Below are 26,750 nucleotides of genomic sequence, written 5' to 3'. Positions count from 1 at the left end.
TGGCTTCTATTAAAAAAAAGAGAGAGTGTAAACAGGCTTGGAAAGCTGTCACTGTGGGAGGGAGAGCTCCTACCTTCCTCCCAAGTTTTTTTCCCCGTGCAAAAACAGTGCAGGAAAGGAGAGTTTTCCCTTTCTGCTGCCACACGTGCACAAAAAAACCTTCACGCAGAGCAGGAGAAATGCAGAAAAGCCTCCCCTTATCAATATGGGGGGAAAGCTTGGGAGAAAGGTAGGAACTTTCCCTCCCTTGGCTGGCAGCTCTCTGAGCCTATTTGCATGCTGTTTTTTGGGGTTTTTTTAAATAGAAGCCAATCCCCAAGGTGATGCGTGTCTGTGTAGAGCATGGGTTGGCTCCGTGGAGAACTCTTAAAAGAAGTAACGTGTAGAGTTATGGTTAGATACCAGCCGGTCCTGGAAACAATCGCAGGCATAGCGGAAGTTTTGCATCGCCATTTGCAATCGTTGAGAGCAGGCTGCTTGTGCTGACGGGCCACATGCACCACCAATTGTGGCTGGCCCTCCCTGCTATCGGGCGGAGAGCTTTCTTGGGTGCACTGTCACTGCTTCTGGAAGCAGGATCAGTCCCAGCCAGCAGAAACATCAACTAGGTTGGAGTTCCCAAATTAAACTGGAGTGTGTTCCTTTCATATTTCAGTCTCATGGCTCTCCTCCAAACTCAGCCTCTGAGCCCCCACCCTAAACCTCAAAGCCATCTCTCTTTGGCGGTAGCCAAGTCTGTAGGCACGGGCATCAGTACCTCCTTGAAAGGAACTACACATTACATGTTGGGTTGTTTTGGGAGCACTGTGCAATAGGTGCACTACCAACTTCAGCAGCCTCCATTTTGCTTCGTTTCCAGTGGGTAGCCATGTTGGTCTGTAGTAGAAAAGCAAGATTTGGGTCCAGTAGCACCTTAAAGCCCAGCTAGATTTCCAAGGCATGAGCTTTCAAGAGTCAGAGCTCACTTCATCACATCTGACAGAAGGAGCTTTGACTCTCCAAAAGTCATACCCTGGAAATCTAGATCCAGAGGAGGTAGCCATGTTAATCTGCAGTTGCAAAATAGTAGAGTCCAGTAGCACCTTTAAGACTAGCCAACTTTATTGTAGCATAAGCTTTCGAGAACCACAGCTCTCTTCCTCAGATGCATCGATGAAGAGAGCTGTGGTTCTCAAAAGCTTATGCTACAATAAAGTTGGCTAGTCTTAAAGGTGCTACTGGACCCAGGAAACCTAGTTGGTCTTTAGGTGCTACCAGACCCAAATCTTGCTCATTTTGCTTAGCACAGCGATACTCACTCAGCGCCTTGGGAGCCCCTTGTGGCTTTTCTGTGCACCTTCCCCCTTGTGTCATTTGCCCCATGTTTCAGGAAAGTGACAAAGGCCATTGCCCAGTAGGGCTTGTGGTTGAGATGGCATTCCACCTTGAAACAGCTGCTGCCAGAGGGAAGGGGAAGGGAAAGATGTGAGCCTCCCTGTGCCACAGATGGAAGTCAATGTGGCAGTTTTGGTTGATGGTAATTAGAGATGGGCACGAACCAGAAAAAACCCAAACCATGTGGTTCGTCAAATTTCACAAACCATGAACCACGAACTTTCATGAACCTGCCCCTGGGTTGCAAACCAGTTCATTTGGTTCGTGAAAATGTCACTTCCAGGTCAGAAAATCATCACTTCTGGGTCAGCAGATGGTCTGCAGGAAGTCCACCCCCTGTTGCCTAGGAAACTGATTGATTGGCACTAGGTTGTCTGCAGTGATGAACCAAAAAACGAACCAAACGAACCGGCCTAAAAGTTTGTGGCAGTTCATCAGAAATGGGATCTGACGAAGCGTGGTTCACGAACCATGAACCGGCCTGGTTCGTGCTTAATTTTGGTTCATATTTCGGTTCGTGCCCATCTCTAATGGTAATTGCAAAGGCAGCTCTCTGTGGGCCATGGAGTGAGGTCCACCATCTTAATAGCTTCCCTTGTAGTAATTCCCCTGCTGCATCGGTGATGTTCCCTTCATCACTTCTGCCTGCTGCTGTTCCCAACAACCCTTGTTCTCTCTGCCCCACTGAATTCCTTGCAGAGTCCAGTGGTTAGATCTGCTCTGCTCCAGGTTTTAAAGCAGCGTACCGTGGAAAAGCTGCAGTAATCTGTGCCTTCAGTTTGGAAAACCACCACGTCCTTGATGAAAATGGCGATGGCTTTCAGGATGAAGGTGAGGAAAAGATGGATGTGGATATAGTTCCGGTGGCAACGGAGCCTCCTATAGGGACAAGAAGGGAAACCATCTAAAGAAGCATGGCATAGTGGTTAGAGAGGAAGCTGCCAGCTAGGAAGTGTCCAAATTCAAATCTCGCCCTAGCCACAAACTCACTGAGTTTTCGCAGAGCCAACTGAGCTATGATGAAGACCACGGATCTCTATCATTCTGCAAAAGGCAAATTTTGGAAGATGATAGAGACACTAACATGGGCTGCATCGATGCTGGTAGTGAAGAGGGCATTTAACCTTTCAAGTCTCACCTGGTTTTGTGTTTCAGGTAGGGACTAGGGAGCCGTGTCAGTTTGTAGTAGAACAGCAAGATTAGAGTCCAGGGGCACCTTAGAGGCCAACAAGATTTTTAGGGTAGAAGCTTTTGAGAATCAAAGCTTGTATCTGAAGAAGGGAGCTTTGGGTCTCGAAATTTACAGTCTGAAAATCTTGTTGGCCTCGAACGTGCCACCGGACTCAAGTCCTCTTGGTTTTGTGTGTTAAAGCAAAGCTGTTATTAATATTTAAAGGGGGGATGAGTTCTTTGAAACAGTAACAGTGCAATAGGTACCACTGTGTATAGGGCATAACATCTGTTGCTATCTGTATGATGCTACTATGTAAATTTTGCATCGTTTAATGTATTATGTTAATATTTATATTTTGTTTCGGATCTAGTTCAGATTTCTGCTTGTTTTCAGATTCTGCCATCTTAATCCTATTGCACTACTTATTGGATATCCCATTTCCGATTATTTAATTGTCCCCCGCTACGTCGTCTACTTTGAGTCTTGGGGAGAAAGATGGATTAGAAATAATGTAATTTTTTTTTTAAGTACAGACTGTCAGATCCATGATTTCCATCATCTCTCTCTATTGGCCCGTAGCCTTATCTGCAGTATGGATTCAGCCCACACCCCCACTGCCTTTTTAAATTGTTATAAAGCATTTCTCGACCACCCTTAATTACTTTACAAACATTACTTTACAAAGCAGCCAAATTGAGAACAAAAACAACCAGGAACAGATGGGTAAACTGCAGTACTGCAGTCCAAACTATGCTCACAACCTGATTTGATCCTGGCAGGGGCAGCGGCAGGGTTTCTGGTGCCTGGGGCTGCCCTTACATGCGCATGCATGCCCCCGGACTGTGTGATGACATCACTGTGTGTGACGTCATCACACCGCAAGCTTGCCCCATTGGCCAGCGGGTGGCTGGGACAGCACGCAGAGGCTGGGGAGGTTCTGCACGCCACCCTGGACGCCTGCTGCACCTGGCCCGCAGCTGCTGCACCCGGCCAGGGGTGTGTGTTGGCTGTGGTGGCGGTGGCGGTGGGGCTTGCCAGCTGCAGCAGCTGCAGGCCAGGCACACCAGCTCTGTGGCATGCACCCCCACCCCTGGCCCCCCTCTGGCGCCCCCTTCAGTGCCTCAGCGCTTGAGGCGAGAGCCAGGCCTGCCTCAATGGGCGTGCCAGCCCTGGATCCTGGTGGAAGCCAGGTTCAGGTAGCTGACTCAGCCTTCCATCCTTCTGAGGTCGGTAAAATGAGTACCCAGTTTCCTGGGTGTAAAGTATAGATGACTGCTGAAGGCAATGGCAAACCACCCGAAAAAGTCTGCCAAGAAAACGTTGTGATGCGACTTCCCCCCATGGGTCATTACTTATGATAATGGGCTTGGAGAGCCAAAGAGAAGTTGCAAAGAAAATCAGATAAAATCAGTCCCAATTATAATCACCAAGAGGTTTGCATGAAGAAGAAAGCCTTACCACCAAAAGTGTGTAGTGGTTAGAGTGTCGGACTAGAGTCTGGGATATCCAGATCTGAATCTCAACTCTGCCATGGAAGCTTGCCGGGTGAACACAATCTTGGGGTGTATTAATAAAGGCATAACATCCAAATCACAGGATATCATTGTCTCATTATATACTGTGTTGGTCAGGCCCTACCTGGAGTATTGTGTGCAGTTCTGGAGGCCTCACTTCAAAAACGAAGCGGACACTTTGGAAGAAGTGCAGAGGAGAGCAATAATAATAATAACATTCAATTTATATACCGCCCTTCAGGATGACTTAACACCCACTCAGAGTGGTTTACAAAGTACGTCATTATTCTCCCCACAACAAAACACTCTGTGAGGTGGGTGGGGATGAGAGAGCTGGAAGCTGTGACTGATCCAAGGTCACCCAGCTGACATCAAGTGTAGGAGTGAGGAATCAAACCCGGTTCTCCAGATTAGAGTCCCGCACTCTTAACCACTACACCAAACTGACTATTAGCAACTGGGATGACCAGGGGCCTGGAGACCAAGCCATATGAGGAAAGACTGAGGGACCTGGGAATGTTCAGTTTGGAGTAGAAGAGGTTGAGGGGAGACGTGATTGCTCTCTTAAATATTTAAAAGGCTGTCACGTAGAGGAGGGAAGGGAGCTGTTCCTGTTGGCAATATAGGACTCAAAACAATGGTTTTAAACTGCAAGAGGAAAGGTACCAGATGGACATAATTTAGTAGTGAAATTGGCTGCCTTGGGACATGGTGGGTTGCCCCTCATTGGCAGTCTTGTCAGGGATGCTTTACGCTGTTCTTGCATTGAGCAGGGAGTTGGATTAGATTGTCTGTAAGGCCCCTTCCAACTCTACGATTCTATGATTCTATGGTTCTATGACCTTGGGCCAGTCAGACACTCTAAGTCTTACCTACCTCCAGGGCCGGATTGAGGGGGGGCAGGGGGTAGTCTTCCCCCGGCACCGCCAAGGACGGGGTGCCAGGTGCAGCTGTCAGTCGCTGGAAGTGCACAGGCAGCAGTGCGGGCAGCAGCGCAGGCAGTCTCCCAGCCCCCCGTGCTGCCTTTCGCCTGCCCCGCAGGACAGGGGGCAGCCGGCTTGCCACGCGCCCCTTGTCCTGTGGGGCAGGCAAAAGGCAGCACAGGGGGCTGGGAGGCTGCCCATACCTTTCACCTGCCCCACAGGACAGGGGGTGGCCAACCACCCCCTGTCTAGCGGGGCAGGTGAATGGTGCGGGCGGCTTCCCAGGCCTCTGTGCTGCCTCTGCCAACTCCACGGCCTGCCGGGGCACCCGGCTTGCCACATGGGTAGCACGCTCCACCCTGCATGATGACATCACGGAAGTGATGTCATCACACAGCGCTGGGAGTGCGCGCACAATGGACCAGACTTGTGTTGCCCTGGGCACCAGCAACCCTAGATCCAGCCCTGCCTACCTCATAGGGTTGTTATAAGGGGGAAAGGAGGAGAGGACACCACTGTCAGCCCCTTTGGGGCGGTATCATAAACCCAGAAGTGATATCATGGCATTGTCATGCTGCTGTTTCCTCCACAGACACACCCGTTGTGTTCCCACTGCTCCACTAAGCAACAACAGAAGCCAGGAGCCAAGGGGCAAATGGTCTCCCACCAAAGCAGGAGAACTGACATGCCTGCTCTGTCTCCCTGAATGGAAACACTAAGAAAAGCAGCATTTCCAGTCATGGGAACAGAGCCTGTGCACTTGTCCTTTGCCTGCACGTGGATGCGATGCTCATAACCTAGCAATTGTGTGGGGTGAAGGACCAATGCGCTCATGCTTGCTTCCCATCAACATGCAGTGCAACGCATGCGTAATGTCATTTGAAGAGGGCTGCTCTAAATCGTAATGGGAGAACGTTTCAGGCGGTGGTCAGATGAAGATGGGGGAAGAAATTCCAGCCACTTCTGGACCGTACATTTTTCTCTAGACTGATCAGGATTCAACCAACGTACCTGAAGGCAATAAGCACCACAACCGCAATGGTGAGAGAGGCAGTAGAGATGCTGTAACCGACAGTGTAGATGGTTTTCACTGTTGCCATGTAGAACTGTTTGTATGGGAAAAGGCAGCACTATAAGTGAGATTCAGGACAAATAATGGTTCCTCTTCAGAGAAAATAGGAGCCCTGTTAGGAGAAATTCTCCTAATTCCTCTTTGCCCAATTCCACCTTGAAATAAAACAGTCCATTCATTTGCCTCTTTTTATGAATTTGGAGTCATTTTCTAATCAATTCTGCTCTAAAGAGACCAAGAAAGGAGAGGTGGGAGGTTGAAATAAATGCCCAGGAAAATACATGCTTTGAGAATAAAAAATGCTCCAACCATTTTTCAAGCAAATAAGTCAATCAGACAGAAAGAACTCACAGCTAGAGATGGGCATGAACTGGGAAAAAACCTAAACCATGAGATTTGTGGTTCATTGCACTTCACGAACCACGAACTTTCACGAACCTGCCCTGGTTTGCGAACCAGTTTGTTTGGTTCATGAAAATGTCACATCCAGGTCAGCAAATTGTCACTTCCGGGTCAGCAGAAGGTCTGCAGGAAGTCAATCCCCTGTTGCCTAGGAAACTGATTGATCGGTGGCAGGCTGTCTGCAGTGACAGACCAAAAAACAAACCAAATGAACCAGCCTAAAGATCATGGCAGTTCATCAGATATGGGCTCTGATGAACCGCCAGTTCATAAACCACAAACCGGCCCGGTTCATCAAAAACTTTGGTTCGTATTTTGGATCATGCCCAACTCTACTCACAGCTCCCCAAAGAGATGTATTTTTGGGAAGTCCTTAGGTATGTCTTCTGACAAGCCTTGAGCCAGTCAAGTACCCCGCAAAACCCATAATATTTCATAGCAACCAAAGATATTACGCTCTTCAAGTCTATCTCTCAGTGCTGGGGGAGGGGGGCTTGAACTCATTTTGAACATAGCATCATGACCTGTTATAAAATCTCTAGCAAAGGAGACACGGTTCGGTATCAGGGCTTCTCCCAGTTTTGCTTGTGAATCTGAATGGAGGGGGGCAGTAAAAGTAGGGTTGCCAACCTCCCGGCGGGCCCTGGAGATCTCTGGAATTTACAGCTGAACTCCAGAGTACAGAGATCAGTTCCCCTGAGGAAAATAACTATTTCAGAGGGTGTTCGATATGTGGCATTATACCCTGCTGAGGTCACTCCCTCCCCTAACCCTGCCATCCCCAGCTCTGCACTCAAATCTCCAGGAATTTCACAGCCAGGAATTGGCAACCCTAGATAGGAGGCATTGGGATGGAGGGTTCTGCTTAGCTCAGCTGAAGAAAGCAGTGGGGCATTGCTGAACAGAACCATGAAACACAATGAGAAGCTCACAGCTGTGCTGGTATGCTTGGGGAACATTTCAGGCCAGCTAAACTTTGGCTCTGAGCTGGCTAGTCCAGGCGACCCTGATCTTGTCAGATCTTAGAAGCTAACCAGGGTTGGCTCTGGTTAGTACTTGAATGGGGAACTGCCAAGGAAGTCTAGGGTTGCTGCAGAGAGGCAGGAAATGGCAAAGCTCTTCTGTTCGCCTCTTGCCTTGAAAACCCCAGCAGGGGTCTCCATAAGGCAGCTGCAACTTGACAGCGAAAAGCAACGGACTGAAGCTAGACAGCAGCGCTGAAGTCATTGCACAGAGATGATAAAAGCACTCCACAGAAAGTGCAGCTACCAATTTCCAGGTGGGCTCTGGAGTTTTCCTAGAATTATCACTGATCTGCCCACTCCAGAGATCAGTTGCCCTGGAAAAAATGGCATGTTTAGAGGGCAGATTCTATGGTATCACTTACCCGCTGGGCTCTCTCCCCTACCCAGGCATTGCTCCTAAATCTCCAGGAATTTCCCACGTGGAAGCTGGCAACTCTACTTAAAGAACTGCCCTGTAATTACGTCTGCCAAGCTCCTATTGGGGGTTGAAGTTCTGAAATTTCAGAGATCAGTGCCCCTGGAGGAAATAGATCATGATGGGTAGCCATGTTAGTCTGTCTATAGCAATAGAAAAGAGCTACTGAGACACCCAAAGAAGTGAGCTGTGACTCACGCAAGCTCGTACACTACCACAAATTTTGTTAGTCTTATAGATGCTACTGGACTCTTGCTCTTTTCTGCTCCTGGAGGAAAAGGCAGCTTTACATGGAACATTTTATTGCATCAACTCCTGCTGAGCTCTGTCCCGTCCTTAAACTCCGCCTTCTTCAGGTACTGTCTCCGCATCTCCAGGAATTTCCCAAGCCAGAGTTGGCAACCCGGAGAGAGATTGGGGTATTGCACCTCTCAAGCCCAGCCCGTCTTGGAAGCCAAAAAAATCCCAAAGGTAAAGTGTGCTATCAAGTTGCAATGGACTTATAGTGACTCCATGAAGTTCTACCTTGGTGGGTTTTCATCAAGGCAAGTGAGGAACAGAGGTAGTTTGCCATTACCTTCCTCTGCAAAGCAGGCCCAGTTTTCCTCGGTGGCCTTCCATCCAAGTACCAACTCCTGCTTAGTTTCCAAGCTTTGGTGAGACCAGGCTATGATTATTAAAGCTGCTCTAAAGAGATCCCAAGAGTTGAGCAATTAAGATAGCCAACCTCTACAAGGAGTTTCCATCCCAGGTTCAGGTGTCAGTGATATTAACCTGATCCGGCGAGCAAGTGACACCAAGCCCCTGTGTTGCTGCAAGGCAAACTGTATGGAGCAGACAGAGTACCTTGACACCCAACATCTGTCATTCATTATGGCACTCGTTGATGCTCCAGAGACACGCGTCCCCTGTCCCTCCTTCCCCCTACCCAAAATTTCAGGGAGTGTTGCTTTCACTCACAATTACCTGCTCCATCTCAATCTCTCCATCACGAATTAGCTCATCTTCTATCGGACAGGCTACGGAATATGGCGGAAATGGGTCGCTCCAACCTTGAGCAGTACAGCTTCTTTTCACCCAACCTATCGAGGGGGAGAAATAACAAGCAAAATAAACAGCTTCCTTTCAGTTTCAGGCTCTTTCTTATTCAGCGTTGTTTCAGTAGTCATTCTGGGCTGGGACTGTAGATTATACTGCTGTGTTCCATCTGTTACTGTAGGCATGCCTCTTCTGTGTAATTTTTGCATTGCTTAACCCATAATGTTTAAATGCTTATGTTATGTTTCAGGTTTCTCTCAGCTCTGTTTTAGATTTCTGCAATCCAAACACTATTGCTATTGGTTGTTGTAGATTTTCCGGGCTGTATCGCCGTGGTCTTGGCATTGTAGTTCCTGACGTTTCGCCGGCAGCTGTGACTGGCATCTTCAGAGGTGTAACACCGAAAGACAGAGATCTCTCAGTGCCAAAGACACTGATAAATGTGGGGTCAGGCCATTGACACTGAGAGCCAAGCTACAAGTGATGCCTTACACAGGTTGGACACTTGTCAGCTTACCTCAAGTTTTGATGGGAAATGTAGGCATCCTGGTCTTACAGCTTGGCTCTCCATTACAACTGCAAGACCAGGATGCCTACATTTCCCATCAAAACTTGAGGGAAGCTGACAAGTGTCCAACCTGTGTCAGGCATCACTTGTAGCTTGGCTCTGAGAGATCTCTGTCTTTCGGTGCTACACCTCTGAAGATGCCAGTCACAGCTGCTGGCGAAATGTCAGGAACTACAATGCCAAGACCACAGCCATACAGCTCAGAAAATCCAGAACAACCATCGTTCTCCAGCCGTGAAATCCTTTGACAACTATTGCTATTGTTTCTTGGCTGCCCCATCTGGTTGATCAGGGATTTTTTTCTGGGAAAAGAGGTGGTGGAACCTGAGCAAACCCATGAGCTCGGGTTGCCTGGGCGCAGGGCTGGAGCAGAGAAGTGGAAGCGCCAGCGCCTGGTCTCCATGCCCAGGACAGGAAATCTCCTGCACCGACTGGCCATGCCTGGTGCATCACCACCCAGCATGCCCTCTTAGGCAGGGGGGTGCCCTTTTGCCTCCAGCCAGGAGGAAGCGCTCGAGGAACTGGCAGTAGAGGCATCCCCTCCCCGGCAACCTGGGGTGCGGGGCGTGCTCCTGTTTCACTGCTGCTGAGGCTCAGCATGCCGCAAAAGAGCCAGGCGCTCTGGGCTGTGCGTGGGGAGGAAATGGGATTGAGGGGGGGCAAGGCCAACAGACACGTGATTACTCTCCAGAGGTGCCAGAACTGTGTTCCACCACGTTCCGGCTGAAAAAGAGCCCTGATCACATTTGACTTACACTATGAAATCTGCTTTGTGTCTCGATGAGAAAGATGGACTATAATTAATTTAAATAAATACACTTTTCCCCACTGATAGGAAGTTCAGTAGATTCAGGATGGACAAAGGGAAATACACAGTGAGTGGTTAAGATGTGGATTTTGATGCCAAAATGTAGTAATGGATGTAGTAATGGTCACGGGCATAGAAAACTTTAAAAAGGGATTAGACAGAGTCATGGAGTGGCTACTAGCCATGGAGACTAAAAGGAGCCTCCATGTTTAGAGGCAGTGAACCTTAACTACCAGTGCCAGGAGGCCACACCAGGGGACAGTCTCAGCCTCCATGACCTGTTGTTGGCCCTCCAGAGTAACTAGTTGTCCACTGTATGAGACAGGATGCTGGACTAGACAAGACTGCTGGTCGGATCCAGCAGGGGTCTTCTTATATTCTGAAGTTGGGGGGTTGGCTGTGCCCTTCACCTAAACAGTCTCCGCAATTCTAATGCTAAGCATCCAGGCATCTTCCTATGAACTGGCTTTCCCCCAAACATTCCCCTTCTATGTTAACTATTCAACAATAGATGGCACAACAGTCATAGAATCATAAAATCGGGGTCAGAAGGGACCTCCAGGGTCATCTAGTCCAACCCCCTGCACAATACAGGAAATTTGCAACTACCTCTCTCCCCCTGCTACTACCCCTGTGACCCCTGCTCCATACCCAGAAGATGGTAAAAATCTCCAAACTGGCCTGGAGAAAATGGCTTCCTGACTCCAAAGTGGCGATCGGCATGACCCTGGGCGTGTAAGAAGGGGCCACGAGAAGAGAAAGATGTGTGGGTGCAGATGCCGCCTACTGGAATGCGGGGCACACACCCACGCCCATCCGCCACTCACCTCTCTGTTTCGTGAAGTGAACAATGACTTCTGGGCAGTCCAAGGTTAGAGTCTGTCCTGGATTTGCATCCGGCCAGCAGAGGAGTTGGTCCCATATTCTCTTGCAACCTTGGTGAGAGAAGAAACCCCGTTGAAATCTCATTTTAATGCACTTTTAGCAATCCTTTGGACGTGGATTTTTTGTTTCACACGCAAAAACCGAGTTCCGAATGATCAGGAAAGAGCATTGAACGAGCATTATCCAGCGTGTGTGGAAGCAGCCTTAGAAAAGGGAGCAAAGAGGCAAAAGCTTGCACTGACGAAACCCAGAAGATGGTTTCTAGCCCACAGAGGGGGTTTTCCTCGTCATCGTCCACGCCAATAGCAAATGAGCTGGTCTCTGTGCTGAAGGCAGTGAAACAGAGTTACTCGCCGACAAAATATAGGCTTTACATACTCAGGGAGTTCCCCAAGCATGCAGAAAAATATTTTGTTTTCAATAAAATGAGATGGGAGAAAAAACTCCAAATTTACCCACAGGGAAAGACATTAGGAACTGGCCGGGGCCCTACCGCTTGGCTCAGCAAAGACTGAAGTTTTCCTAGGGCCCAAGAAGTCTTTCCCCGACGAAAGAAGCTCTTTGATTGCAGGAAGACAAAGCTAGCTTGGCAAAGTGGTAGGATACGAGCAAGTGAAAAGCCCTAAGATTTGCCCCTGGAGTAAAACTTTCCTCTTATATTCAACAGGAAGAAAATCCTTATCCCCTTATCCCATCTAGGTCTTATAGCCAATAGGCAGTTCGACCAGAAAAAGACAGCAAGATGACTAAAAAGTTTGTTGCTGTTCAATATTCATTAAAAACAAACGACACAATTTATTTACACGCATCCAATGTTGTATTAAAATCCAGGTCTGCTAACAGAGTCATTAAATGATTGCTAGAAGAGCGAAAAGGCTACTCTATTGCATGCATCTGACGAAGAGAGCTGTGGTTCTCGAAAGCTGACTGTGCATCTGATGAAGACAGCTGTGGCTCTCGAAAGATGATGATGCATCTGATGAAGACAGCTGTGGCTATCGAAAGCTGAAGATGCATCTGACAAAGAGAACTGTGGTTCTCAAAAGCGTATGCTACAATAAAGTTGGTTAGTCTTAAAGGTGCTACTGGACTCTACTATTTTGCAACTAGTACAGACTAATATAGCTAACTCCTCTGGATTTATTCAAATGAGGATCTAGAAACTTTCTTCTCAGATCTGAATAAATTACATAGAAAAAGAAGATAGATCAAGAATTGGTAGCCGTGTTAGTCTGTCCACAGCAGTGGAAAAGAGCAAGAGTCCAGTAGCACCTAGAAGACCAACAAAATTAGTGGTAGGGTAGGAGCTTTCGTGAGCCACAGCTCAAAAGAAGAAATGCTCAATAGTTCCTGCCGAAGACTTATTGTAGGCACAAAGTCTGAATCCACAGAGAGAAAACCAACTCTGTGAAGGCTTGTGGAGGAGAGGGTCACGCGTACGCCTCCATTGTGTTTGTCCAGTTTTGAGGAAGGGGAGCTGATTTAGTTGATCACCAAGGGGCAATCTCTGAACTCTCTCCTGGCTACAGCGAGCTCAGAACCAAGCTACAAGTGATGCGTGACACAGGTTGGACACTTGTCAGCTTCCCTCAAGTTTTGATGGGAAATGTAGGCGTCCTGGTCTTGCAGCTTGGCTCTCCATTTAATTGAAGTTTACAGAACCCCCCCCCCCCCACACACACACACACAGAGCGGAGGGGAAGGAGGGCGCCTGGTGAGAGCCCGATGCCTGCACTCCCCTCCCGACCACACGTTCGCCCTCCCATAGACTGTCGCTCTGTAAACTTCAATTAAATGGAGAGCCAAGCTGCAAGACCAGGACTCCTACATTTCCCATCAAAACTTGAGGGAAGCTACCAAATATTTAATTGCTAAAATAGTTTGTATATATGGAAACATTGATAAAGTTAAGGATATGTAGAGAGGATTGCTTTATTAATCAGTTACATAGAGATAAGATGAAATAGTGCAGCAATAATGGAATGAGGAGGCGTAGCATATAGTAATGGGACTTAATAGTTGCAATTTTTATTACTATGTGGATAAATATCGGAAAAGATTAGGTTTTTGAGCATTCTGTATTCCAAGAACTCTTGTAGCGATAAGTCGCAATTTTTTTTTTTACTTTACTAACTCCCCCCCCCCTTCTTTCTTTGTGTATCCCTGTTTAAGTTTTAGAAATCCGAATAAGATTATATACTGATATATTGTTAAATATTGAATACAAGGCTATGATAAGATGGAAATGGTCGAATATTAATGACGAGGTAGATTGCATGATGTATTTAGTTTGGGAAGGTAAATGTGAAAAGATACAATAGCTGGAATAGTATATGTATTCTTCACTTCAACGTTGATTAACTGCTTAAGATATGTTTTGTGTGCTCTGTATTTTAATAACTCGTGTAGTGCAAAATCTTACTGTTCCTTTGACCCTGTATCTCCCCTTCTTTTTCTGTACCCTTTTATTCTGTATCTCCCCTTCTTTTTATCTTACCCCTTTTATTCTGAAATATTAAAAAAAAATTAAAAAAAAACTTGAGGGAAGCTGACAAGTGTCCAACCTGTGTCAGGTGTCACTTGTAGCTTCACTCTCAGGGCCAAGCTACAAGTGACGAATGACACTTGAACGGCAAGTGTATTTCTCCCTGTTCACTTGCCCTCCATTCAATCCACTTGCAGTTCAAGTGTCATTCGTCACTTGTAGCTTGGCCCTGAGAGTCAGAGGCAGCAAAACGGCCAAAGTGCAGGAGTTATACTCCTTTCACAGGGCAAAGACCGTGTAGCCTGACAGCCCCGTTGCATACCACCTATGACTTCTAAATCATATTCAAGGATTATACCATTAGGGTACACCTTTATAGTAAACAAGCTGTCAAACCACCCGGATTATGGCCACTGGCCGCTTCTACAACGTGCTGCGAGAAAGGGGTTCTGCTATGGCAGCAGCGATAAGTGGCACGGGAACATGCAGGAATAACACATTGCTTATTGCAACCCCACACACACTGTTGCCCCCTTTCCTCCATCACAGCTGTGCAAAAGCACAATTTCAACAGTGATCACAATGGGAACCCCACCCCACCCCCGCTTCCAAAGTACCTGCCGTTTCATTTCTGTGCTGTTGGATCTCTCGCAGGCAATCGCTTTCATTCCTCTTCCACTCTGTGATGGGATCGCACTCTGGCTGGATGTGTCCATTTCCAAGTTCCTAAAAAAAGGGTCCTCAGTGGTATTTATGCGGTATTTATGCAATCTTGCTCTCCCACCCCCCAATATTTTTATACATTTAATTTGATAACAAAAAGACAAAAAAAGTGGGTTCCAGATGAATTCCAGCCTGAATTCTCCTTAGAAGCTAAAATGACAAAACTGAGACTATGGAACTTTGGTCATATCATGAGAAGACAAGTGGTGGTAGAAGGTGTCACTAAGTCCTAGATGATTTATGGTGACCCTGCTGGAGTTTTCAAGGCTCACTGGAAAAGTCAATAATGCTAGGGAAAGTGGAAGGCAGTAGGAAAAGAGGAAGACCTAAAATGAGACGACTTGGCTTAATAAAAGAATCCACGTCCTCCAGTTTGCAGGATCTGAGCATGTCTGTTAATGATAGGGTGTTGTGGAGGTCTTTCATTCATAGGATCACCATAGTTTGGAGGTGATTTGACAGCACATTGCAAACACAATTTTGATAAAATTAAAACAGCAACCAGAGAACATTTCATCCATATCGCAGAATGTAACCTACCTGAGGAAATATAATTAAACTAACACCTTCTCCTCTGCTCATCCCATGTCAGTTCACTGTCCCTTTTTCTATATTAACAATGAATCATTATTTAACTTACATGCAAAATAAAGTAAAACACCATTTATCATCCTCCCCAAGAAAATGCCTGCAGTTTAAATTCCATTAAAAGGCCCTTGCAAATAAACCAGGCCTACAATGTTTTCCAAAAAGTTCTGAAAATGGCACCCACACATACACCCTGAGAGACATCTATATATCTTTGGGGAGAACATTTCTTTCATGATGTAAACACCAACTAAGAAGGGATTTTAAGAAATTCGCTCTCTAAGGGGGTCAAAAGGGGTATAATGTGTTTTCCCATAGGGATATAGCTTTCCTGTGTGGTTGGCAGGCCCGTCCACTGCCAGCTTGGCCACTTTTCCCTGATAGGGCCAGCCTTTCAAGGACATTTGCATATGCAGCCTGATTGGTCCTCACCTCAACATTCTAAATGGTATGCAGTTGCTATTGGGAGTCATTGAATGTGTCCTGAGGTAAAATGCACCTCCCAGTCTTCCTCTCAAAGTTCACCAGAATTGCCAATCTCCCTGTGGGGCCTGGCTTTCCTGTGTGGCTGGCAGGCTCCTGCCTGCTTGCACCCCCCCCCCTCTGATTGGTCAGCTGTGGAACTCTGTGTTTTGAGGTAAAAATCAGGTCAAGGAAACTGCAGACAGTTGAAGAAAGACGGTAACTGGATTTAAAGTAGTTAATTTCAGAGGCGATGCACGGGTATCAAGCTAGTTCTGAATAAATTGGAGGGGGGCACAGAATGAGTTGGATCCCATCACCTCTCCTTTGAACAAAATGCCCCACTGTTCCCATTCTCCAGGAACCCCTTCGGTCTCAGCAAGGATGAAAAAAGTGGGGATGGGGAGAACCCCCCCCCACACACAAACTCAACCCAAACAACCCCTTCTGTCTCCCCATGCTAGGTTTTCTAGGCTGCCCCATCTGGTATCTGAAGAAGTGAGCTGTGACTCACAAAAGCTCATACCCTACCACAAATTTTGTTAGTGTTATAAGTGCTACAGAACTCTTGTTCCTGTCTACTGCTACAGACAGATTAACATGGCTACCCATCTAGATGTGTACATATACAGATAAGATGTACGTGCATTCACTGTAACGTGAACAGAGAAAAGTGTACACTATACATGGATTCTATGTGTGTTCTCTGTAACTTGGGAACAGAACTCGGATTTTGGAGTCATTTCCCCCATCATGCTCTCTAATACACAGCAGCACACTCCGCTTTTAGCTTCTGCTCTTTGCTTCGGCTTCTTTTCCCTATTCATGGCTGGTGTCACAACTCATTGATTTGTTCTCTCGTTAAAAAAACACACCAAATGAAACCCAGAAAGATCAAAACACGGTGAAATCGACCCACTGAACAGGTGGCCAGCTCGATTCTGGCCAGCTCATTTCCACACCAGTGGGATAAATATTCAGCACGGTTTCAAGATATGTTTATGGATTATTTTGCCTCATGCCGAGTACAGAACACAATGATTCTCTCGCGTGTACTTTTCCCATTCACATTAATTTGACACTATAGCAGAGGCCCAATGAAGCCAAGGGTTCAGTTGGCTATTTCAGATCAGCATGATGTTCCTTATCTCTACAATCCCTGTCCCTCATTCTTCTGGCCCTCGTCCAACTCCCCTTAGCTGCTGCCTTTATCAGAGCTCTCCCTCTGAATCCCTCCCCAAACTAGATGCATACAGAAAACTAGCAAGGTAGAGAAAAGGCTGAGCTAAACGGATTCCCTGACAAGCTAGTTTTCTGCATAAATGGAGGCATGTCTGTGCTTTGTGGAGGAGAATTCAAACATGCCAGCTGATGCAGTACAATAAAAGAAATGTTAGAAGAGGAGCACTGAGCGCTGTCCCTTTCCTCAGGTTTCAGAAGGGGACAAACCAAAGAGTTAGAAAGACAGTGAGGTCAGGGCATCTGTTTACTGTTTACTGCTCTGACTATCCTTTGATGTGTAGATTGCTATTCTCAGGACTTCTTCCTCATGACATCCTCCCATCTCCTCCTCCTTTTCCTGACAGTCACCATCTCCTCCTCTCTCCTCTCCATCTTGGAAGCATGGATGCAGAACTTGTCTTAGCATCCATGCCCATCCTTAGATTAGTTAGTTAGATAGGATCCATCTCTCCTCCTTTCCTATCAGAGTATGGAGTTCCTACAATAAAGAATTCTCATTTCCTTTCTAAATTTAAACAAGTGTATACTTTGTTATTTTCTCTCCTGCACACACACCAGCCAGCATAACCATGCTTTCACTGCAAACGATAAACTCTACTAACAGCCCAACTATGGAATTCTTTAATTAGGTCTCTGGGGCCAACATATGACTTATTTATCAGGAAAAGCATTCTCCTTTGGCTCTGCTCAATGAATAAACTGGCCCAAGTGCCTGATGAATGAGCTGATTTCCCTTACTTGAGTCCTTTCTTGTTTTGGAATCCTGCGCATTGCTACACAACACAGCAAACACAGTCCTGATGTGATCGCAGCATGATTGTGTGAAGATTTTCTCTGTGTGGTGTTTCACTGAATCACACGTGGGTCCCTGCAGACAAAGAGCCAAGCTACAAGTGACGAATGACACTTGCCTGGCAAGTGAACAGACTCACGTGTATTCCTCCCTGTTCACTTGCCATTCACTTGTGCGCCACTTGATCAAGTGGAGATCAAGTGTATTCCTCCCTGTTCACTTGCCATTCACTTGTGTGCCACTTGATCAAGTGGAGAGCAAGTGAATGGCAAGTGAACAGGGAGGAATACAAGTGAGTCTGTTCACTTGCCAGGCAAGTGTCATTCATCACTTGCAGCTTGGCTCTAAGATAAATGACACAAGAAACTTGAGAGAACCATACAGAAAATCAGGCAGGGCTGGTATCAGTACATGGCGAGTTGGGGCAGCTGCCAGGACCTGTGGCTTCTGGTGGGGCCCCCTGCTGCCGACTCCCTGCTCAAGCATCTCCTCTGATGTCTGCGCTCACACCCTTCCACTGTGAGCGCTTTGGCACCTCTGCTCTCAGCTACATATGCTGCCTGGCACTGCTGCAGAAGGGCATGTGGGTGGCACAGAAAGCATCAGCGTTCCTGGTGGCCATGGCGGCAGCATTCCCAGCTTCTCCACCACCCAGCACCCTCAGGGAAAGGGCATGCAGGTGGTACACTCAGCTGTGACTTTGCGAGTAGCAAAGCAAGGGCGCACAGGCATCTTCTCTGATGCTTGCACTCACACCCAGCTACTGCCCGCATGTGGGTGCTTTGTCACCTCTGCAGCCAGCTACATGTACTGCCTAGTGCTGCTGCAGAAGGGCACATGGGTGGTGCACAAAGAATCAGCATTCTTTGTGGCTGTGGCAGGGGCACTCCTAGCTGTACCCAGCACTTAGCACCATCGAGGAAAGGGTCTGCAGGCAGTATGGGAAATTCGTAGAATCATAGGGTTGGAAGGGACCTCCAGGTCATCTAGTCCAACCCTCTGAACAATGCAGGAAATTCACAGTTACCTCACCCCCTGACACACACACACAGTGATCCTTACTGCATACCCAGAAGATGGCAAAACACCGTCAGGATCCCTAACCAAACTGACCTCAGAAAAATTGCTTCCTGACCCCAAAGTGGAAGAGTCCAGTAGCACCTTTAAGACTAACCAACTTTACTGAAGCATAAGCTTTCGAGAACCACAGATGCATCTGACGAAGAGAACTGTGTTTCTCGGAAGCTTATGCTACAGTAAAGTTGGTTAGTCTTAAAGGTGCTACTGGACTCTTTTCTATTTTGCTACTACAGATGAACATGGCTAACTCCTCTGGATCTATGACCCCAAAGTGGCGATTGGCATTACCCTGGGCATGTTAGAAGGAGCCACAAGAACTAAGCACTGATGTAACCCTTCCTGCCCTCCCTCTGACTAGGTTCACAGATTCAAATGCTACATACCGGAGGAAAAACACAACTTGTACAAAATGTATTAATAAATATATTTTTTCTTTTTCTTTTCTATTTTCTTAAAGTGCACAGAGCTGCAAATGTGTTATATAAGTTGCCAATAAATATAATAAATATCTATACATTACACAAAACCCTTACTATCAATACATACAATATAAACATACACTTATGACTCGTAACTAGGTAAACACAATGGTTCACATAAAGAAGAAACAGTTTCTTTTTGGCACAATGTCCATAAATCCAGTTAGTGAGAAAATATCACAAAGGAATTCACCGAGGTAAATAAGCAAGTACCATTCTGTTCTTCATTATCTTAATCACTGTTCTTTCGTTTTTGCAGATAAATATGCTGCTGACAGGAGTGGATTCTTCCAAAGGAATAGCAATATTCCTGTTTATTATCTTGCTGTTGTAGGGTGGAACCTAACGGGCATTGCCAACATTCCTGTCTCCCATTTCGTAATCCAGACTTTATCAACGGCTCATCACTCCTAGCATCCAAGCATTTCCAACATTCACAGTGAAATCCTAAGGAGTAGAGATGGGCACGAACCGAAATACGAACCAAAATTAAGCACCAACCAGGCCGGTTCGTGGTTCACGGTTCATCAGATCCCATTTCTGACGAACCGCCATGAACTTTTAGGCTGGTTCGTTTGGTTTGTTTTTTGGTTCATCACTGCAGACAGCCTGGTGCCAATCAATCAGTTTCCTAGGCAACAGGGGATGGACTTCCTGCAGACCTTCTGCTGACCCGGAAGTGATTGTTTTCTGACCTGGATGTGACGTTTTGACGAACCAAAAGAACCAATTTGCAAACCAGGAGTAGGTTCATGAAAGTTCAGGGTTCGGGGTTCATGAAATTTGATAAACCGCAAACCGCATGGTTCAGTTTTTTTCCTATTTGTGCCCATCTCTACTAAGCAGATTTACTCCAAGCTAAGCCCATTGATTTCAATTGGCTTAGACTGGGGTAACTGTTTAGGATTTCACTGTCAGTCTCATATCACCAATTTGGTAAAGATCCGAGGGTTTTTTTCACAGATTGAGCATTGCTGTCAGATGGCCATCTAGCCTCTGTTTAAAAACCTCCAAAGAAGGAGAGCCCCCCACCTCCCTAGGAAACCTGTTCTATTTGAGGGACTGCTCTAAATGACAGGAAGTTGACTGCACATGGTGGGAGAGTTTATGAGTAGGAAAAGGAAGGATGCATAGATATCTCCTCTGATGCTTGCACTCACACTCTTCCACGGCCTGCTTGGGAGCGCTTTGGCACCTCTGCTCTCAGCTACATATGCTGCCTGGCACTGCTGCGGAAGGGCATGTGGGTGGCACAGAAAGCATCAGCGTTCCCGGTGGCCATGGCCACGGCACTCCCAGCTGCACCCACCACCCAGCACCCTCAGGGAAAGGGCATGCAGGCAGTACAGTCAGCTGTGACTTTGTGAGTGGCAAAGGAAGGACGCTCAGGCACCTTCTCTGATGCTTGCACTCACACCCAGCTATATATGCTGTCTAGGGCTGCTGGAGAAGGACATGTGGGTGGTGCGCAAAGCATCGGCATTCCTGGAGGCTGTGACAGTGGCACTCCTGGCTGCACCCACCACCCAGAACCATTGGAGGAAGGGCGTGTAGGCAGTGTGGGCAATTGATTGCACATGGTGGGAGAGCTTGCAAATGGGCAAAGGAAGGATGCACAGGCAGGTGGGGGCATGGGGGTGTCCCTGAGCACTCTCTGCCCAGCCCCCCCAAACCTGCCCTGAAATCATGTCTTGTCGATGAGCATGAAAGTGGACAAGTGCATCACCAAAAGAATCTTCGTGCAACCGTATGTGCAATCACAATGAGCCTGGATTTGTTTGGGTGTGGTTCCCCCTCATCCCCTATTTTATTAACGCGCATAAAGTGGAGGGAAAGCACGAAGCAGAAAGAATTAAAATCCAGGCCGTGAACAAAATATACAACATTATTCAGAAACGAAGAGCAGAACGATGATCAATTCCTAATATATTGGTTCTGTTTCAGAAACAAGATCAGGTAGCGCCAGTCATTAACAACGTCGGAGAAATTTGAATGTAGAAGCGTTCAGAAACATCCTTAGCCAAGAAAACTGTTTCCTGCGGCAACTCAAAATGCCATGAACTCAGACGAATCTCTTTGCAAGTTTAAGAACATCTTTTTTCACAGCTGCCAACCCTCTCCCTCCATCAGCCGTCTGTTGCCAGATTCATTTTTAAGGCATACATAGAAAACTGATGTTTGAGGTTTTTAAGTTGAGACTCTATATGCCTTCAGCATTTGCTAATCTTGTGATTATTTCTTGCAATTGCTTCTTGAGCATACGCCATTGGCTGGGCAAGTGTAAAGAGCAAGAAGTGTACTCTCTTTAGGGTTGCCAGCTCCAAGTTGGGAAATTCCTAGAGATCTGGGGGGTGAAACCTGGAGAAAGCTGGAGAAAGTGGTGTTTGGGGAGGGAAAGGACCTTGGCATGGCATAATTCCATAGAGTCCACCCCCCCCCCCCCCCAAGTAGCCATTTTCTCCAGGTGAACTGATCTCTGTGGCCTGGAGACCAGTTGTAATTCCGGGAGATCTCCAGTCACTACCTGGAGGCTGGCAACTCTATTTGCTGCCATTCATTTAAATGAGGAACCCCACTACACAAGGTGCAAAGAGGGCCTGAACTGTGAGTGGTTGCGTGTTCGACAAGAAGGACATTGTAACAACCCAGATGTGACCTCAAGGGAGACGTGCCTCATTTCTACTAGATGGTTTAGTTCATGGCCAATGCAATCTGCAACCCAACACGGAGGCGACCAGGGGTCATTTCGTAGAAAAAGAGCTGGAGAAACTCATTAGCATAACTCATTAGTATATGCCATGCCCCTTGACATCACTGGAAGTGTGTCATTAGCATGGCTGATTTGCATACGCCACACCCCCTGACATCACCTATCCTGGCTGTTTTGGACCCAATCCTGGCTATTCAGGGCCGAAATTGGGCCCAAAATGGCAAAAGGGGGCTGAAAATGGCCGAAAAGGGGCCCAAAATGGTCAGGATTGGGCCGCTGCTGAGCGGGAGAGTGATCCATCACCTATCAGAGGCCCAATCCAGGTTGTTTCAGCCCCAATCCAGGCCGAAACAGGCCAAAATGGCTGAGATTCAGGTGGGCGGGGTCACTTGTCATGTGACCTCTTTGGGGAACTGCCAGAACTGTGCTCCTGTGCGTTCCCCCTCAAAATGAGCCCTAGAGGCGACTCAATCAAAAGTTTGTCTTGTGTATAAGACACAGGAGTCCTATCAAGGTACGTTTGCCTGATGATTGAGTTAGTATCCTTGGAACAAACACCCTCTGGGCTTTTAAAGCAAGTCAGGAGAGGTTATTGAATGCAGCAAGTGGTAAAGAGCCTTTGGTAATTTATACTAATGGGAGGGAATCTTCATTGCTATGAAGACAGAGATTATAAATCATGTCCCCCTTTCTACATGGGACATCTTGCGGGGTACATAATTAATGTATTACTCTGCAGGGCTCCCCAAAAAATTTCCCAGCCTAGCACTGACCAGTTTATCTGTAGCAATTTATACTAATGAAGGAGGCCGACAGTGAAATCCTAAGCAGAGTTACTCCAGTCTAAGCCCATTGAAATCAATGGGCCTAGACCTTGGAAACTCTGCTTAGGATTTCAATGTGAGAGCCTGAGCTAAAGCAGAGGTTTGCAACCTCTGGCTCTAGAGTCAAATATGGCTTAGAGTAGAACTAAATGTGGCTCTTTTTAAAAAATAAAATAAAATCTTTAAGTTAAGGGTATATTTTAAGTATATGTGGGAAGTTGGAACAACCAGTATGTTAAGGGAATGGCAAGCAAAGATTTTTGTGGGACTAAAGATTTTCTTAGCAATGCTTTACAGGAAGGAGAATGACAGAGGTGAACCAGCGGTCACAAGACATCCAAGTTCAAACCAGGCATGGATTTTTCCCAGTGACTTACAGAGGTGTAGGGCACTGCTGAGTACATTTTTTCCTTCTTTTTTTTGATACTAAAGATTTAATTTGACCATAGAACTCCGTTATATTAATCCAAACAGGGCGGAAGGTTGTAAGTTATAAAATTTGTCATTACAGCACATTATAAACAACCCTTTTTCTACAAATATATTCGCAGAGTTTGCTAGCCTCCAATATGTTAACTTTGATGCAAGGGCAAAATCCCACACCAGTTTACATTTGTTTATCTATCTCTTTATTTATTATTGAGTGCACTTATTATTTCTTGTAAGACCACATATGTCTCTCTTCCTAACAAAGGACTTGCTGACAGCCAGCACATAGGTTGCAGAAACTTTACAGATATTTATTCAATGTGTCATTGATTTGATTTGATTTGATTTGATTTGATTTGATTTGATTTGATTTGATTTGATTTGATTTGATTTGATTTGATTTGATTTGATTTGATTTGATTTGATTTTCATACCTCCTCTCCCACGAACGAGGCCTGAAGCAGTTTACGATATTAAAAACAATAAATATTATATGTTAAAAATTTTAAAATCGCTACAATTAAGGGGATATCTGTAACGTTATTCAGTAATGCAACCAGGCTCTCTTGGACTGGTTCTTTGTCGATCTTTTGCACTGAAATTTGACATTTTGGGGCTCTTTCATTATAAAAGGTCGCTCATCCCTGATCTAAAGGCCCTCCAAAGCCTTTTGCATCACTGAAGCAGGCCAGTCTCTGGACAGAAGACTTCAATATATATTTGAACAGTGATAGACAGCCGAGCACATGTTTATGCGCCACAGGGATGCTGCAGAAATTGGTGTCCTCCCAGCAGGACAGCCAATGTCCTGACTATCCAATCTCAGCCCACTCCACATGTAGTTCGATCGTCTCCAATCAAAGCCCAAGTCGCAAAGCTCTAAATATGCCGCGAAGATATTTATTACGGCCACTTTAAGCAAAACACCTCCAGGGAGTTTTCTAACTCTCCGTTCCCTTGATCGATTTGTACGAGATCGATTCTTGTCATCATTACAAAAGGATCAGAACTCCCAGCTGGACGAAATCAAAGCAAGCTGATTCATGTTACTAATGAATGGGGGAGGGATGTGATCAAATACATCACACCCCTTCTCTGATCAACTGACTTTCCACATCTGTAAAGGAAGGGAAGGAGCTGTGGTGTTCAGGCAAAATGAGAACCCCCTTCTCTCCTACACTTACATGCATGCTACAAATTCACAAGTTGGAACTACTCACCCAAGTGTACAACCCTCAACAAAATGAGTAATTAAACTGGAATTCACTACCAGTAGATATAGTGATGGCCGAGTATTGGTAGCTGGATGGGGGGGGGGGAGTAAGCAGATTGATGGAGAAGAGGTCCACTGATGAGTAAAGGAAACATCTGTATTAAGAGGCAGCAAACCTTTGAAATACGGTGCTAGAAGTAGGGTTCCCAGTTCCCCCGGTGGAGGCAAGGGATCCCCACCCCCACTCTCCACCTCCTGCCACCACTCATCTTTCCGGCCGGGGGAAAAGGCCGAGGAATAGGCCTCCAGAGTATGCTCCCAGGGTGGTGTAACGACGTTACTCCTAGGAGTAATGTCATTGTGCCATCCTGGGAACACTCCTGCATTTTGCAGCAGGACAATTTGGGCCCCAAATGGGCCAAATGAGGCCTGTTTGGGGCTCAAATCAGCCTGCTGCAAAGCACGGGAGCATTCCCGCTCCCTGCACAATGACATCATTTCCTGGAAGTGACATCATTGCACCGCCCTGGGAGCACGCACGCATCTGTACACACACAAAGACATCCTCACAGGTGATTTCCAGGTCCCTTCTCCTGCTAGGAGGGTAAGGGGGCCTGGTAACCCTAGCTAGAAGGCAGCATCAGGAGAAGGCTTCTCTATTGGCCTCCAGGACAAATGATTGGCCACTGTGTGAAACAGAATGGAGGCCAAGAGAGATTAGCAGCCTGATCCCACAGCGCTTCTTCTTAACGCAGTCCACCAAGACTTCTCTGCATCACAGTGCTGAGAATAGAGTTGGCCCTTTGACTAGGACTTCCTTAATTTGAGTGAAATAAATGCCTACAGATACAGTTCTTCTGAGGACACCAGAAAGGTAAAGATCTTCCTCCATGGCATGCCGTAGCTGTTTTTTGGCATGTTGCAAATGTTTTTTGGGCATATTGTGAAAATGTTCATTCATTCACTTAAATAGCTTTCTCTTGTCCTCATTCACAGTTCCTTTAGTAACACCATCACATGTTTAACTCTATTGAGTCATGATGATCTGCATAATCTTGTTTACTAATTTATGGTGACATCATATCAGATGCCCAGTTATGACTAGAGATGGGCACGAACCACAAAAAAAACCCGAACCATGAGGTTCGTGGGTTTTCACGAACCAGGGACCACGAACTGGCACGAGCTGGGGCAAGTTTACGAACCAGTTTGTGGTTCGTGGGATTTAAATGCCCCTTTCTGGCTGCTTAGCAGTGGCAGGGAAAGGGGCATTTCACATTTTAGAGGGCCCTTTCCTGCCTTGCAAGTGGCAGGTCCCTTTAAACTATCAGCTGGCAGGCGGCAGGGGGTCTCCTCCCTGCCACTTGCCAGCTGATAGTTTAAAGGGACCTGCTGCTTGCAAGCAGCAGGGCACTTTAAACTGCCCAACCCCCAGCCCCCAACCCCCCCAAGCCCCAGCCCCAGCCTTACCTTGCCCTGTGGGCCCGCGGCGTCCTCCTCTCCTCTCGTGAGGGGTGGGAAGGCCGTTTTTTGACTCTTCCGCTACTGCATGGGTCCTCAGGGCATCAGAGGAGGCCGAAAACAGCCTTACTGCCCCTCAAATGGCCACCGCTTGCAAGTGGCAGGTCCCTTTAAACTATCAGCTGTCAGGTGGCGAGGGGGGATCCCCCCTGCTGCCTGCCAGCTGATAGTTTAAAGGGACCTGCTGCTTACAAGCAGCAGGAAAAGATTATATGATCCTTTAATACGACCCAAACGAACCAGTAGACCAATTCGTGGAAGTTCACGGAAACGAGCTTCCACGAACCACTGGTTTGTGAACCACGAACCGGCCTGGTTCGTGCATTTTTTTGGGTTGTAATTTGATTCGTGCCCATCTCTAGTTACAACATCATCCGAGCCACTACATAATCCCTGATTGTATGAGATCATTCCATGTAACTAATTACTTGATCTCTTTATCACATCCTAATCCTGCCCTTCCTCTAAGGATCACGGGCAATGTATATGGATTTCTCCACTTTCGTTATATTCTCACAACAATCTTGGAAGGCAGGTCAGGCAGAGAGAGAAACTGACTTGCCCAGGGTCACCTATTGAGCTTCACTGCAGAGTGGAGATTTAAGTCCATATCTTTCCAGTTCTGCTCTGACATGCTGCTGACGATTTCACCACACTGACAGTCCAGGCAGGAGAGAAAAGATTTTGAAAGAAGGAAAGGCGATTTTGTAGGATGAGAGAAGACAAAGGAAAATCTTCCTTAATGAACTGCAAAATCGACTTATGGAATTCACTGCCACATGGTACATCTGAAAGGCTTTAAAGGGAGATTAGATGAATTCATGGCAGATAGATCTGTCAATGGATATTAGGTATTATAGATAAACAACCTTCATGTTGTTTATCTCTAATGCCTAAGGCCGATCACCACCTTGGGGTTAGGTAGCAATTTTCCCCAGGCCAGTTTGTCTAGAGATCCTGATGGTGTTTTGCCATCTTCTGGGCATGGAGCAGGGGTTGCTGG

The 26,750-nt window shown here is 46.6% G+C and overlaps 1 protein-coding gene across 1 annotated transcript in view; it reads right to left on the bottom strand.

The window, feature by feature from the left end:
- GHRHR (growth hormone releasing hormone receptor) overlaps window positions 1–26,750 on the bottom strand; it is a 37,839-nt gene that overhangs the window by 9,325 nt on the left and 1,764 nt on the right. The window contains exons 2-6 of the mRNA XM_054990968.1: window positions 14,301–14,409; window positions 11,141–11,248; window positions 8,866–8,981; window positions 5,997–6,091; window positions 2,121–2,253 (exon numbers count right to left, since the gene is read on the bottom strand). Coding sequence (XP_054846943.1) covers window positions 2,121–2,253; window positions 5,997–6,091; window positions 8,866–8,981; window positions 11,141–11,248; window positions 14,301–14,409 — 561 coding nt within the window. The remainder of the gene's footprint in view (window positions 1–2,120; window positions 2,254–5,996; window positions 6,092–8,865; window positions 8,982–11,140; window positions 11,249–14,300; window positions 14,410–26,750) is intronic.

The sequence above is a fragment of the Eublepharis macularius genome, chromosome 11, assembly GCF_028583425.1.
Source record: "Eublepharis macularius isolate TG4126 chromosome 11, MPM_Emac_v1.0, whole genome shotgun sequence".
NCBI lineage: Eukaryota > Metazoa > Chordata > Lepidosauria > Squamata > Eublepharidae > Eublepharis > Eublepharis macularius.
The sequence above is the reverse complement of the archived record's forward strand: the minus strand, read 5'-3'. Positions and strand labels throughout refer to the sequence as shown.